This window comes from Leptodactylus fuscus, chromosome 7 (genome assembly GCF_031893055.1).
Source record: "Leptodactylus fuscus isolate aLepFus1 chromosome 7, aLepFus1.hap2, whole genome shotgun sequence".
Classification (NCBI taxonomy): Eukaryota; Metazoa; Chordata; class Amphibia; order Anura; family Leptodactylidae; genus Leptodactylus; species Leptodactylus fuscus.
In genome coordinates this window covers 72777835-72792155 of record NC_134271.1, presented here as the reverse complement: position 1 = coordinate 72792155, position 14321 = coordinate 72777835, and the positions used below count along the sequence as shown (strand labels likewise).

The 14321-nt window shown below is 44.1% G+C and overlaps 1 protein-coding gene across 1 annotated transcript in view; it reads right to left on the bottom strand.

Moving 5' to 3' along the window:
* Positions 1-14321, bottom strand: part of CDH16 (cadherin 16) — a 120163-nt gene that overhangs the window by 54173 nt on the left and 51669 nt on the right. The window contains exons 10-11 of the mRNA XM_075282108.1: positions 9998-10074; positions 5327-5515 (exon numbers count right to left, since the gene is read on the bottom strand). Coding sequence (XP_075138209.1) covers positions 5327-5515; positions 9998-10074 — 266 coding nt within the window. The remainder of the gene's footprint in view (positions 1-5326; positions 5516-9997; positions 10075-14321) is intronic.

Genomic DNA, 14321 nt, shown 5'->3' with positions numbered 1-14321 from the left:
TCCGAGGCATCAGTCTGTACCACAAACTCTTTGGCATAATTGGGAGTGACCAATACTGGTTGTATACAAAGGACCGCTTTCAACTTCTGGAATGCCCCCTCAGCCCCTTCACTCCATTTGATGAGGCCAGTTATCCCTCCCTTGGTCAGGTCAGTCAGGGGAGCTGCAATGGAGGCAAAATTGGGTATGAACCTCCTATAGTACCCCACAATTCCCAGGAAAGCCCTCACCTGCTTTTTACTTACGGGACGGGGCCAATTCTGGATAGCCTCTACTTTATTCACCTGGGGTTTGATTACTCCTCTTCCTATTGTGTACCCCAAATACCGGGCTTCCTCAAGGCCCAAAGCGCACTTTTTGGGGTTAGCAGTTAATCCGGCTGCACGAAGCAAATCTAGTACTGCTTGGACCTTCGGCAAGTGACTCCCCCAATCAGGGCTGAAGATGACAATATCGTCAAGGTAGGCTGAAGCATACCTGCGATGTGGCTTGAGGATTTTGTCCATCAACCGCTGAAAGGTGGCGGGAGCACCATGTAAACCGAATGGCATAGTTACGTACTGGAAGAGACCATCTGGGGTGGCAAATGCAGTTTTCTCTCTAGCACTCTCCGTAAGCGGCACCTGCCAATACCCTTTTGTTAGATCGAGAGTAGAGAAATACCTGGAAGTCCCTAACCTTTCAATCAGCTCGTCTACTCTGGGCATCGGATAGGCATCAAACTTTGAATTTTCATTTAATTTACGGAAATCGTTACAAAATCTGATTGTACCATCAGGTTTGGGAATCAGGACAATAGGATTTGACCACGCACTTTTTGACTCTTCAATGACCCCAAGTGCTAACATATTGTTAACCTCTTTTGTTATGGCCTGTCTACGAGCTTCAGGTACACGGTAGGGCTTCAGACTGATTCGTACCTGCGGCTCGGTAATAATATCATGCTCTATTAGATTAGTACGCCCGGGTGTCTCTGAAAATACATCAGTGTTTCTTTGTACTAGTTCCTTTGTCTCTTGTGCCTGTACCTTAGACAGAGTCACCGCTATCTGTACATCAGGGCAATGATTACCACTTGCACCTCTGCCTTTAGTGGCACTCTCTCTAGGGGTACTTAGGGCCGACAAGGATTCCCTCTCTTTCCAGGGTTTTAACAGATTCACATGGTAGATCTGTTCAGGTTTCCTCCTGCCTGGTTGGAAGACCTTGTAGTTTACATTTCCCACTTTTTCAGTTATCTCATATGGACCTTGCCACTTGGCTAGAAATTTACTCTCTACGGTGGGCACGAGCACTAACACCCGGTCACCTGGGTTAAAGGATCTGAGCTGAGCCTTTCGGTTATAAACATGGCTTTGTGCCAACTGAGCATGCTCCATGTGCTCCTTTACGATGGGCATTACTGCGGCAATTCGGTCTTGCATTTGGGTTATGTGCTCTATAACACTACGATAGGGAGTGGGTTCCTGTTCCCAAGTTTCCCTAGCAATATCTAACAGACCCCTCGGATGTCTACCATACACTAGCTCGAAGGGAGAGAATCCGGTGGAGGACTGGGGTACCTCTCGGATGGCAAACATTAAATATGGCAGCAAACAATCCCAGTCCTTACCATCCTTGCTAACCACCCTTTTCAACATTCCTTTAAGGGTCTTATTAAACCTCTCAACTAGGCCATCGGTCTGGGGGTGGTAGACAGAGGTTCTCAAGTGCTTAATACCCAGGAGCTTACACATTTCCTTTGTAATTTTGGACAAAAAGGGGGTACCTTGATCCGTCAGGATCTCTTTAGGGATACCAGTCCGGGAAAACATATAAAACAACTCTTTTGCGATCAGTTTTGCCGAGGTATGTCTGAGGGGCACGGCCTCAGGGTATCGGGTAGCATAATCTACTACAACCAATATGTACTGATGTCCCGTAGCCGATTTCACCAGGGGTCCCACCAAATCCATAGCTATACGCTCAAAGGGCACCTCTATAATTGGGAGGGGTACTAATGGACTCCTGAAGTGGGAGACTGGTGCAGTCAATTGGCACACTGGGCAGGAGCTACAGTAATCTCGTACATGTCTGTCCATCCCCGGACAATAGAAACGTTGTAATATACGTTCTTTAGTTTTCTCATACCCGAAATGTCCTCCCAGTGCATGCTTATGGGCTAAGTCTAGAACCACTTTTTGGAAGGGTTGGGGTACCAACAATTGCTCAATGACATTATCTCTTATTTTGCTTACCCTATACAGTAAATCCTGGTTCATAGCAAAATAAGGAAATTCTTGATCAGCCCCTGGATATTGGGACTGACCATTTATCACCTTTACATTTTCTCGTGCCCGAGACAAGTGTGGGTCCCTGAGTTGGGCAGTACCAAAATTGTCATGGGACACCTCAAGTTCTGGTAGGTCAGACACCTCCTGCTGACCTTCAGTGTCACCAGCTAACACAGTAAATGGCGAGCTAGTTTCTTCTGGGACAGCGGCTATTGCTGGCCCACCACAGTCCGGGTCAAAAGGTTCAGGATCCATTTTTGGCAACCTTTCACACCCATCCTGCTCTTTATCTTGGTTTTTCCACAGGCTCCAGAACCCAGGAAAATCTCTTCCAAGAATGACACTGTGGAACAGGCTTTGCACTACACCGACCTGGTGACGGACTACCCCACAGGTAGTCTCGATGGGGACTTCGGCTATTGGGTACTTTCTGATGTCACCATGGATGCACAAGACCCCCACCGTACGTCCATTGTATTGGGCAGGGTCTACCAGAGTTGCACGTATCAGGGTCACCACACTACCAGAGTCCATGAGAGCAGACACAGACTGTCCTCCCACAGTTACCACACACATTGGAGGATCCTCATCCGTCGGCAGTTCGGCTAAACAGGCAGGTTGAGAAAACAGCGAGACTTGCCGGACACTGCTACAGTCCATTGGCTCACTGGTCAGAGGGCAACGTGCAGCCACATGTCCCATCTCATGGCACCGCCAGCACCGTAAATGGGATTGGTCGCCATTTTGCATTTTGAATCTAGGGAACACTGTTCCGGCTGCCTGCTCCCCGGGTATACAACCTTCCAGTCCAATCCTCCTCACACCCCTATTGGTGGGTATGATTCTGCCAGATTTCGGGGAGGTTGGCCGGGAGGGGGTCTGGAGGAGTTCCTCAGTGGCCCGATATCTCTCCACCAGGCAAACCAGCTCCTCTGCCGTCGTGGGCCCTGCCTGGCCAACCCAGCGTTGGATTTTAGGAGGAAGGGAGCGGGTGTACTTGTCCAGCACTACCCGTTCTACCATCTTGGCAGGGGACGCTTCTTCTGGCTGGAGCCACTTTTTCACCAGGTAGACCAAGTCATGCATTTGAGACCTGGGTGGGAGACTTTCAGAAAAAGTCCAGTGATGTACCCTTCCGGCTCGTACATGCATGTTTACTCCAAGTCGGGCTAGGATTTCTCCCCTCAGCTTGGTATAGTCCCTGGCGTCTGTCTCACACAGATCATAATACGCCTTTTGTGGCTCCCCGGTTAAAAAAGGCTCCACGACATCTGCCCACTGTTCTCTTGGCAGCTTTTCTCGATCTGCAACCCGCTCAAAAACATGTAAATACGCTTCCACGTCATCTGTGGATGTCATCTTTTGTAGCGAACTCTGTACAGCAGCTCGAGCAGTGGGTCTCACCTCTTGGGTCACAGCAGCAGACTGTCTCCGGTTTTTGAGCAGCCAAGGCCTCACTTAACGCAGCCAACTGCTTCATGAACATCACATTCATCTCTTGCTGCCATTTTTCAGAGGCCTCCATTGCACGCTGTTGTCGCCTTTCAGCAGCCATCTGGGCCTGTCCAAGCAGCTTAACCAGGTCTTCCATTGCGGCCGCGTTTGTGCTTTGTTCTCCCACCGCCTTCACCCAGGACATCAGGTGATAGAGCGAGGAAAAAAAAAAAAAAAGGTATCTGTCTCTTTAAGAGCTGTTTTAAACTGGGCTTGCCCGCATCCGAAGCACCAAATGTGGGGGAGGTAGGCTCAGCGGTAGCAGCAGCGGACCCAGACAGTCAGAGACAGACACCAAAATCAGTTTGAACAGGGTTTTAGCCCTGTGTGTTTATTTTGCAAAAAGGTTTAAAGGTGCAGTCAAACAAAATAAACAGGCCTTTACTTCAGGCAAAAACAAACACAAATACCTGCCCGGCTAGGCGACTAACTACACAGAAGCAATCTGTCTATACGTGTGGCTTGCTTCAACCACACGGACAAAACAAAGCAACAAAAATACAAGCTGTGGAGCACCCACTGGTCTCATCAGTTTTCAGTTAGGATGGACAGGACCTGGCTCCACCACTCTCCCCCAGGAACTGCCCAGGACAGAAGTCTGGAGAGGCTTTATAGGCCTGTGATTAGGCCTAACTGTTCCCACCTGTACACGACAGCTCCTTCCTGCGTTAGGATGAGAAGAGGTTAACCTGCTAGATGCCTTGCTACAGCTATTGAAGCCCTCACCACACATATGAGAGGACTCTGGGGGAGATATAGCGTCCTTCCAGGACTTTTCCTGTCACTTTCTTACAGTGCGCATGTGTTTTTGCGTGCACAGAGCAAGTGTCCATGCGTGGGGTAGTTGTATGTGAGTACGCATGTGCTCTGTTCGTCCGTATGTGCAGTGTGCATCCATCTGAGTGTGTTTGCATGTGATCCGTCCGTGCGTGTGTAGTATTTGTGGGGTGGTGTTTGTGTTGTGTGTGTCTACAGTGGTCTGGTGTTTGTGTGGTGTGTTGTGGCATTTGTGTGGTGTTGTGCTTGTGGGTTGGTGTATGTGTGCTGTCTATGTGATGTTTATATAGCGTTTGTGAAATGTTTGTGTGTTGTGGTGCGACCCCTTTAGCAGCGACTCTTTGGCGCCGTCGCTATAATCCGTCCCTGTCAGTCAAAACTGTTGTTTTCCCCTCAGCACGTTCACATTTCCCCATTATATGTATAGGGCCTAAATTTAGGGGCCCCAATCTCATGATGGGGGGACGCTAGCGAGATGTAATGTATTCTGCTCCTGACGGTGGAGAGGGGGCGTGCCAAATTTCACCCAAATCGGGCGAGAACTGTGGATTTCTATAGAGCAGACTATTACAGATTTTGAGTTTTACATATATATAGATTGATTTACTCTACTCTAACAATTTAGTTTACTGTAGGTATATTTCAGTCAAATAGTGAGCAAACTTTTTTAAACAAATTTTACTTGCAACATATCAAACAGGCCCTTCAGTATCCTTTATTCTTTTATTGTTTATTATAAATGAAAACCAATAACAAAAGATAAAAAAAAAAACTTGATTTACCTGATCTAGGATGATGGACACCATGTTGTGTTCTTGATCAGCATTAAGGACAAAAGTTTGGTTTTCATTCCCAGACAATAGGAAAAAGTCTGTAAGTTTATTTTCTATGTCCTCATCCTGATCGGTCACAATGAGTGTTGCAATCACTGTACCAATCTTTGTGTCCTCTGGCACAGCAAATAGTGGAAACTGGGGAAAAAGAAACATCAATGTAAGTACTAGATATACTGTACTAATATATAGATATATAGATGAATATTAAAACGGTTATCCACCTTTACAAAATTTTAGTTTGACAGCAGTCTGACTGTGTCTATACCCCCCTCCCCCCATAGTCAGCTATTTCCCTGAGCACACCCTGCCTGTTTACATGCCAGGTACTGCTCTATCACCCTACTGTAGTAGTGGCAGCAATTGTTGCTGCAGTGGTCTCCAATTTAAGCCTATAGGATACCACTGTAGTACCCATAACCACCACTACTAAAAGTATGGTGATCAGCAGCGCAGCGGCCAGCATGTTTCAGCAGACCGTTTCATAAATGATACACTCAAAGGGTTTTTCCGGTCATACTTGAAAAAATGGGGCAGTGGTGTAACTACCACAACCGTAGGGGAGCTAGTGGGCTCCTGCAGCTTTATTTTTTTAAAATAGGCTGTTTGTCATGACCTGGTTGTTTGTGTATTTTGTTCGGTTGGGGAATTGATCCGGGCTCCTATTTTCTGCTGGTGGTTGCTTTGCCACTGGACCATCTGGTTTGGTATTGGGGGTCAGTCCTCTTAGCATACTTGAGGTTCCAGGAATCGAACCTCAGGTGTTTAATATTGCCATCATCCTATGGGAGGATTCTGGGGCCTTTTTAAGGAAGAGGGCTGGCTCCACATGTTGCCGGTTTTTGTGGTTTACACCTTAGGATTCTTGGTGCTAGGAGGAGGATTGTTTTTGGTGAAAGTTCCAACTGTTTAGGAAGTGGTGTGAGAGTTGCCTGTTGTGTGTATATCTGGTTTGTTCCCTCACACTTCATCTCCACCCTATCCTTCTGCTCTGTTTTCCTGGCACTTTCTTGTGGTTTGAGAGGTTTTGGGTTCCAGTGTTTTCCCCAGTCCTGTGTTTACCCTTTCTTCACCTCTCCACTGTCCCTCTCCTCATTTTCTTGTTTTGTTTTGTGTTGTGCTGCGTGTCCGTTGTCCAGCACCTCCCAGCCCATTTGTCTGTCTGCAGCTGCACCTGGATTTCTGTAGGGGTCACCACTTTAGAAACCCCAGTCCCTAGCTCTCCTATAGCTCTTGCCCTATCTGTCTGCTAGGTCTTCATGCTAGAGAGCCAGGAGTTGTCAGGGCCAAGACTAGCTTGGGGACAGCTGACCACCACCCGTAGGCAGGGCCTAGCTAGCCACCGTAGTGCCAGGGATAGTCTCCCTCCCCTGTTTCCTTAGCGGTGCAACCTGCAATCCGGAATCTGGGTCTGGACTAAGACACGAACGTAACACTGTTACTGTGTGCAGGGGCCACTATAGGACATTATACTGTGTGGAGGGGCCGCTCTGAAACATTTTACTGTGTGCTAGGGCCACTAAAGGACATTATACTGTGTGAAGTGACCATCGTGTTGAGGGGCCACGATGGGATATAATATGGTGTTGGAGGTACTGCTATGAGACATTATATTGTGTGCAGGGGCCTCTATAGGATATTATACTGTGTGGAGGGGACACTATGGGATATTATACTGTGTGTAAATGGGGCATTGTAATGTGTGGGGTACAGGAAAGGGGGTGCTATGCTGTGTAGGGGTGGGGGGCCCAAGTCAAACGTTTGCTTAGGGGCCCTTTCTTTGCTAGTTACTCCCCTGCTCAGGGGCAAAAAAAGTGATACTCGCCTATCCCTGTTTTCCATTCTGGTGTCGGGTTCTCATTCCATTCCATGCCTGCACTAACTGGACTAGAAGCTCAGGTGACCACTGCAGCCAGTGGTCTTGGCAGACATATTTTGGATAATAATGTATTAGCAGTGATAAAGTCATATGTAACTAAGTCCTGAGTGATGTGTTATATTGTCGAATGGAACTTGTCCTCCCCCTGCATTAGTTTGTGTTATAGGGATCTTAGATACAGTAGCTGTAGTACATACATGATAGGCTTAGATATAGTGGCACAGCAGCCCGTAGCACAAGATCATGAAGCCCTGTATCATAATAAGGTAATACAGAAAAGGTAATCTACTCATAAGTGACATTGGGTGGTGGCAGTGAATTGCTTTGTGTCATGGTCTCTAACAGGATAGGTATTTATGAGGTGATTATAGAAGCACAGGCATAAAGTAAGGCGGAGGAGGTTTTCACACAATTCACACAAGTCCTCCTTTGCAGAAATCAATAAAAGCAATCTAAGGCGTGTATGTTCTTTCTTGTCTGATGTGTCCCTGTTACATCTTGTTCAAGAGCCAAGCACCTGGAATTTTCTCAGGCAAGCGGATGTGTAAAAGTTTAGATAGAAAACTTTCAAAGTGTTTGATCCAGTGACTGAATACGGAACTGATCTCTGGAATCACAGGCAACTAGGATAGCCTACCAAAAACTAAAGTGTATGTATCGAGTTTTTATGTCATGTTCCCTCCATAAATATAATTTTAAGGGAAAAAGGAAACTCAACTTTTTCCTGTTTGACTTGGCAGGTTACAGGTCGGTTCAGCAATTCCCCAATATATGACTATCAAGTGAAGCCTCTGGGCCCCATTGAAAAATACGAAACTCAGCTACCATATGCTATCTATAATGGAGGAACCTGGACCTTCAGGAATGTGACACATGGCATCATTGATATCCATTAGTCAGCTTCCTAAGGTAAGTAAATTTGACAGGAAAAGTTGTGAACAGCTGATAGCTCGGCATATGTTTGGTCCCGGTGCTTGCCTGTGGTTGGCAGCCACTGGTGCCAACATCTAATAGGTCTCAGGGAAGGTTTTTCCTTTAATCTAGTAATCTGTCATGATTTTTTGCCAGGGTCACAGGGAAATTTACCTTTCCTCTGGCAACATATTGTTGCCTTCAGGAAGCCGTCCTACTGTCCGCCTATTCTTTCTTATTACCTTTTGTTTGTGTATAGAGATGAGCGAGTAGTATTCGATTGAGTAGGTATTCGATCGAATACTACGGTATTCGAAATATTCGTACTCGATTGAATACTACTAGCTATTCGCAGTAAATATTTGATTCAGAACCAGCGTTGATTGGCCGAATGCTATAGCATTCGGCAAATCAAAGCTAGTTCTGCAGCAGACTCGTCCTTGCTAGTCGGTAGAGATGGCAGCTTGCTATTATGAGGGAGCGGACTTTTTCTCATAGGAATGCATTGGCCAGTGTACAGCATTCGGCCAATCAACGCTGGTTCTGCCGGAGGCTCGTCTGTGAGGAGGCGGAGTCTAAGATCGGACCACAGCAGTCTCCATTGTGGTCCGATCTTAGACTCCGCCTCCTCACAGACGAGCCTCCGGCAGAACCAGCGTTGATTGGCTCAATGCTGTACACTGGCCAATCAACGCTGGTCAATGTATTCCTATGACAAAAAAGTCAGCTCCCTCGTAACAGCAAGCTGCCAGCTCTCCCGACTAGCAAGGACGAGCCTGCTGCAGAACCAGCGTTGATTTGCCGCAGGCTTGTCTTTGCTAGTCGGGAGAGCTGGCACCTTGCTGTTACGAGGGAGCCTACTTTTTATCAGCACAACTGCAAGCGCTGTGCAGTTAAAGCGCATGGACCCCATAGACTATAATGGGGTCCGTACGCTTTATCTCCACAGCGCTTCTCCTAAACTCTCTCCTTCTGCTACTCGTGGACTTGGTGACTCTCCTTTAGTCGAATAGTGTTTTTTTCCCCATAGACTATAATGGGATTCGATATTCGATCGAGTAGTCGAATATTGAGGCTCTACTCGAAACGAATCTCGAATATTTCACTGTTCGCTCATCTCTATTTGTGAATAATGTCGCAGCCTTATTAGAAGGGGGGTAGTCGCACATTAAATGAGTAGACAAATTTTATGATGTTTGCAAGGTGTTAGCTTATGACTAAACTGTAGTTTGAATTTAAAGTTATACATTTTTGGTTATTGTCATTTATACCTGTAATAAAGGCTGTTGCCAAAAGTTATTTTACCACCAGGTTAAGGTTCAAGTGGGACCCATATAATCCCATAATGGTGTTGTAGAGAAACCTTTACGTCCCCTCAGGCTACAGGACCTGGTAGTGACGGTTTCCTCTGCACCCCCTATAGTGACACCCCTGATGTCTATCATGGTCAGAAACTCATTCTGATCATACAGAAGAAAAAAAAATCCGCAGGCACAGGATTCCAGCCTGAGAATAGTCAGAAACTGCAGCCTATATTCTACCCTAATCTCACTACTGAAAAGCAGATATTCTGTGTTCACTTTCCTTCTCGTTGCAAGTCTTTTTCTTGCTCTGGGTAATCTCTCCTGTATCCTTGGATCTTGTAAAATGAAATGACACTGATATGCAATGAATACTTAAAGCAATGTGTTTTAGGTTCTGTTATTTCCTAACAGTTCAACGAGGAAAATAAGTGCAACACATTTAATCATTACAATACCAGAAATCCAACAATTCTCATTAAAATAGGGATTTTATGCCCAAAATCCTAGGAAGAATTTCTCCCCTACCTCATTCGTCAAAAAAACTGGAGGATTGTTATTAATATCCACCACATCAAATATCACCATGCAACTCGTTCTTAATCCTAGGAATGAAATATATAAAGATTTACATGCATTTTATATCAACAACTAGTGCGGGTGCAATTTAAAATATTTGAGGCCCCATTATAAAAGACAGCTGGTATTTCTTTAGAAACCTAATATCTCTCACAGATGAGGGTTTGTTACAGTCATATTCAGCATCATAACAAGTAACCATGAGTGTTCATATTGAAACTTGTAATGGGGTCGCACTCTGTCTTGACCACCTTAAAGGGGTTATCCGATCATTAGAATTGGCCATCAATATTAGATCTGCAGGGGTCCAACACCTGGAACCCCCTGCTGATCACAAGTACTGATCAGATACAATGTTGCACTACCCACACTTGCCACTATAGTTTGTACGGCGAGTGAACAGCATGGCTTGTAGTATGCAAGCAATAGTGAAAGCTGCGCTGTCTCAGTACTTGTGATCTTCAGGGGTCCAGGCTGTCAGACCCATGCAGATCTAATATTGATGTTGTATCCTAAGGATAGGCCATCAGTGATAGAATCCAGATAACCCCTTTAAGGCTAAGAACCCCATGTTGTAGAAAAGCTGCTTTTTGTTGTAGATTTTTCAGCATTTTCTTTTTTTTATGAACCAATGTCAGAAGTGGATTAACAGAAGGGAGGCTTACAAGTTCTTCCTTTATATTTCCAATTCCTTTTGTAGCCACATCTGAGTTTGGCTAAAACAAAAATAGAGAAAAAGAAGTGAATGGGGAGCACATGCAGGATGCTCCTATTCATGTCAGAGGAGCAGCATTGCCATTCCCAATCATCACAATCACTGGTATACAGTGGATGGGGCTACAGTGCTGATCCTATGACTTGAATAGAAACGACCTGCATGCACTCCATGTCCATTATGGAAGCAGAAAGTCTGCAGAGGAAAACTCTGCAGACTTTCTTTGCAAAGCGCTGTAGGAAAAACCACAATGAATTTCCACCACAGTTTTTCCTGCAGTGCTTTTTTGCTGCGGCTCACTACCTGGGGCCTTAGACTCAACCAGTAAATTCAGAACGTGATAAGTGTAGGATTATTTTGGTCTCCTTTACACACAGGGATAATACACATAATTATTTTACAGTACAGACAATGTACACAGTAATGTTATAGTACAGGGATAATCTACAGTACCAAGGCACACATTGATATCACAGTACTGAGATAATATGCACAATGATGGCAGAACCCGTTGTGCGGAATATGTTGGCACTATGTAAATTTATTATTATGACCATTATGACATCATAGAACAGGGATAATGTGCACACAAAAAGATCAGTCAACATCATGCTCCCCCTTAGTTATATTGATATATACTATTCTATATTCATTGTTTTTCTACACAAATTTTGCCTTGTTGATTATAAATTTTTATTCAGTTATGTTTACATATGAAAGCCAGAGAATCCACTGCTAAAGATGGTTCCCAAGATTTTAATACTCAAATACCACCTTTGCCCAGGGCCCCTCATGACGCAACGCTGCAATTTGCCTGAGGCGTCGTTTTACAGTCACGGCACAGTGGATGGGATTGTAGCAAACTCACTTAGCAGCAAAAACCCCGCTGAAGACACACCACGATTTCCAAAACCGGTGAGGTTTTGGAAATCACAGAATGTCAATTATACCTACTGAAACACCCGTGGTTTCTCCATAGGTATAACTGAAACAGAAAGTCCACAGAAGAACTTTCTGTCTAGAAGCGCTGCAGGACGCCACGTGGGGCCCTTAGCCTTTGAATAATCCCGATCCTGTGAACAGAGCACAGGATTTGTTGGTTAATTTAGACTTACTAAACATCCCAAAACACTCGCGATTACTTTTTCAGGACGAACTCATATTTTAGATTCTCTCGGATTGTCTCAAATGAACTGTGGTTGATCATACAGCTATCTGTCCCGTACATAAGAACCACCACAAATGTTAGTATCACAAACACATGCACACTATACAAAAATCACCCACAGGTCTGCTCAGTCTAGCCCATACACAACAGATCACAGCAGGCAGACAGCAGAAAAATTCCAATACAACATAATTGGTTCTGACCAACTTTAGTTTATAGTCAGCTGTATGGGACAAACAGTCGTAGGTTTATGTATGACCAACCAAACAGCCGATGGATCAAAATCTGTCACTTCACAAGTCTAAAATCTATTGTGTATGGCCAGCTTTAGAACAACCAATTATGTATATGGTACAATGCTACAACTTTATAAAATTACTTGAATAAAAAGATTACAAGAGACTTTAGAATTATGAAAAATCCCTACAATGCTATATGAGGATTTGTTATTTTAAAGAACAGAATGATATTTTACCACCTGTTCAACACAGCTAATGGGTTTAATAATGAAATGTGAACAATGGAAATTATCCCACCTACAGAGTCAGATTGATGATTTGCATTCTACATTATCTGCTTTTCTTTCTTATGCAGATTTTGAATCATACAATAAAAGAATGAAGGATAGCCTCAACAAGGTAAAGGAACAAAACATACAAGCTAAAAAAAAAGAAATTCACAAGGATTGTGGAGGAGTATACCTAAGGTCTGCTATATATATGGCAATCACAGAAAAATATTAGACGCCATTTTATTTTGCACAAACATAATCGATGGACTAAAACTGTGAATCGTGTCTTTATTTGAATATGATTAATCAGAAAGAAAAATGGACATGCCAGATGACATCACCAACCCTGTTACAAATGACGTGAAAAACGACCTTCCCATGACAGGTCTAAGCATTCAGAGAAACTGCATGACTGTCTGGAAACGCAAAAGACTCCAGAAGATATCCTACATACCAGTTAAGGATATAAAAGAAATCACGCATGATGTATTTAATTTTTCAGCTACTGTAACATCTTTGCCCATTCAGGCTTCTGCATCATCCTCCGGTCGCACGCTATGACGCAGGAGGCGGGTCTATTTATGATCTTTTTTCCTGTTGTATTAACTCTGAGTATTAATTGTGGTGTGTCAGTCTAGCCAGTGCTTCAGCTCCTCTGGTTACTAACGAGTTAACGCTAGTAGCTCTTTGATTGACATCCTCACTTGCCAATCAAATTTGGGCCGGGTTCTTGATACCCTTTATATAGTTTCCCAGCCCTCTCTTGGTTGTTTGTTATTGCTTCTCTGAGTGTTCTAGATATCTACGGTTTGCTGTTTATTTATACAGTATTTCTTATCTTGGCTTTTTCCCTTTTCACTATTCTTCTTGTTCTGATTCTGTACTGCGCTGCCCAAATGGTTTTGACTCTTGGATCTCTAGATTACCTGTGTATGTATGTTTTTTCATCTTGTCTGCGTTTTGTGTACACACTTGTATTGCAGGAAGAGACTGTCACCCAGTTGTCCTCTACTGCCTAGGGTATTTGAGGCAAGTAGGTAAGGAATGAGGCTGGGTCAAGCATTAGGATTCAATCTCTATCATTCCATTTCTCCCAGGTTTCAGCAGCAGCAACTGGGATTAAACTGAATATACATGGCAAAACTAGGAAAGGGGAAGATGATGGGGCCATGCCTCTAATCTTGCATGTTCAGTTCTAGAAATCAGCTCTCATAGTAAAGGAGTGCATGGACAGCATTTGCCCCTACCCCCAAGCAAATGTAGTGGATTTGATTATCTCTGAGTACGATTTTTGATACAGTATGTGTAGGTGTGTTCTTTGAGCTGTAGAGTAAATACTCCATTGCTATTATCTTTGAGAGGTCAATTGGAATTTCAAGAATGGTTATAGTTGTAACTAACACCCAAATGGTATAGTTGTGTGTTGGAATTCTAGACAATGTGTTTACACCATACTTGATGAAGGTATTTCTTTTGTGTCTACTGTCTAAGTGTCCCACCACCATTTGGTGTCACCAAATATTTTTCAACAAAGCACACCTTCTACAAAGTGATCACAGTACAGTTATTCTTGTGGTGGTAGAAGATGTGAGATGTGTTGCTATATGCATAAGCCCACTTCTTTCCAGTCTTTTCTCACATCCATTTATTGTCCTATTAAGACAAACATCAAATGCAATACTACTCATTATCTTATTGCATGCACTGTTTTTTTTTTTTTTAAAAAAAACAGTATATTAGTTAGAAGCTAAAATTCTTGCTGAACATATAGCAGGCGCTGATCCCATGTATCATGTTGGAAATTGGGGTTTCGCGTTATGATATACATAGGGCTATACCTTTTGATTGCAGTATTCTAATGTCTATGTGCGCTATAGAT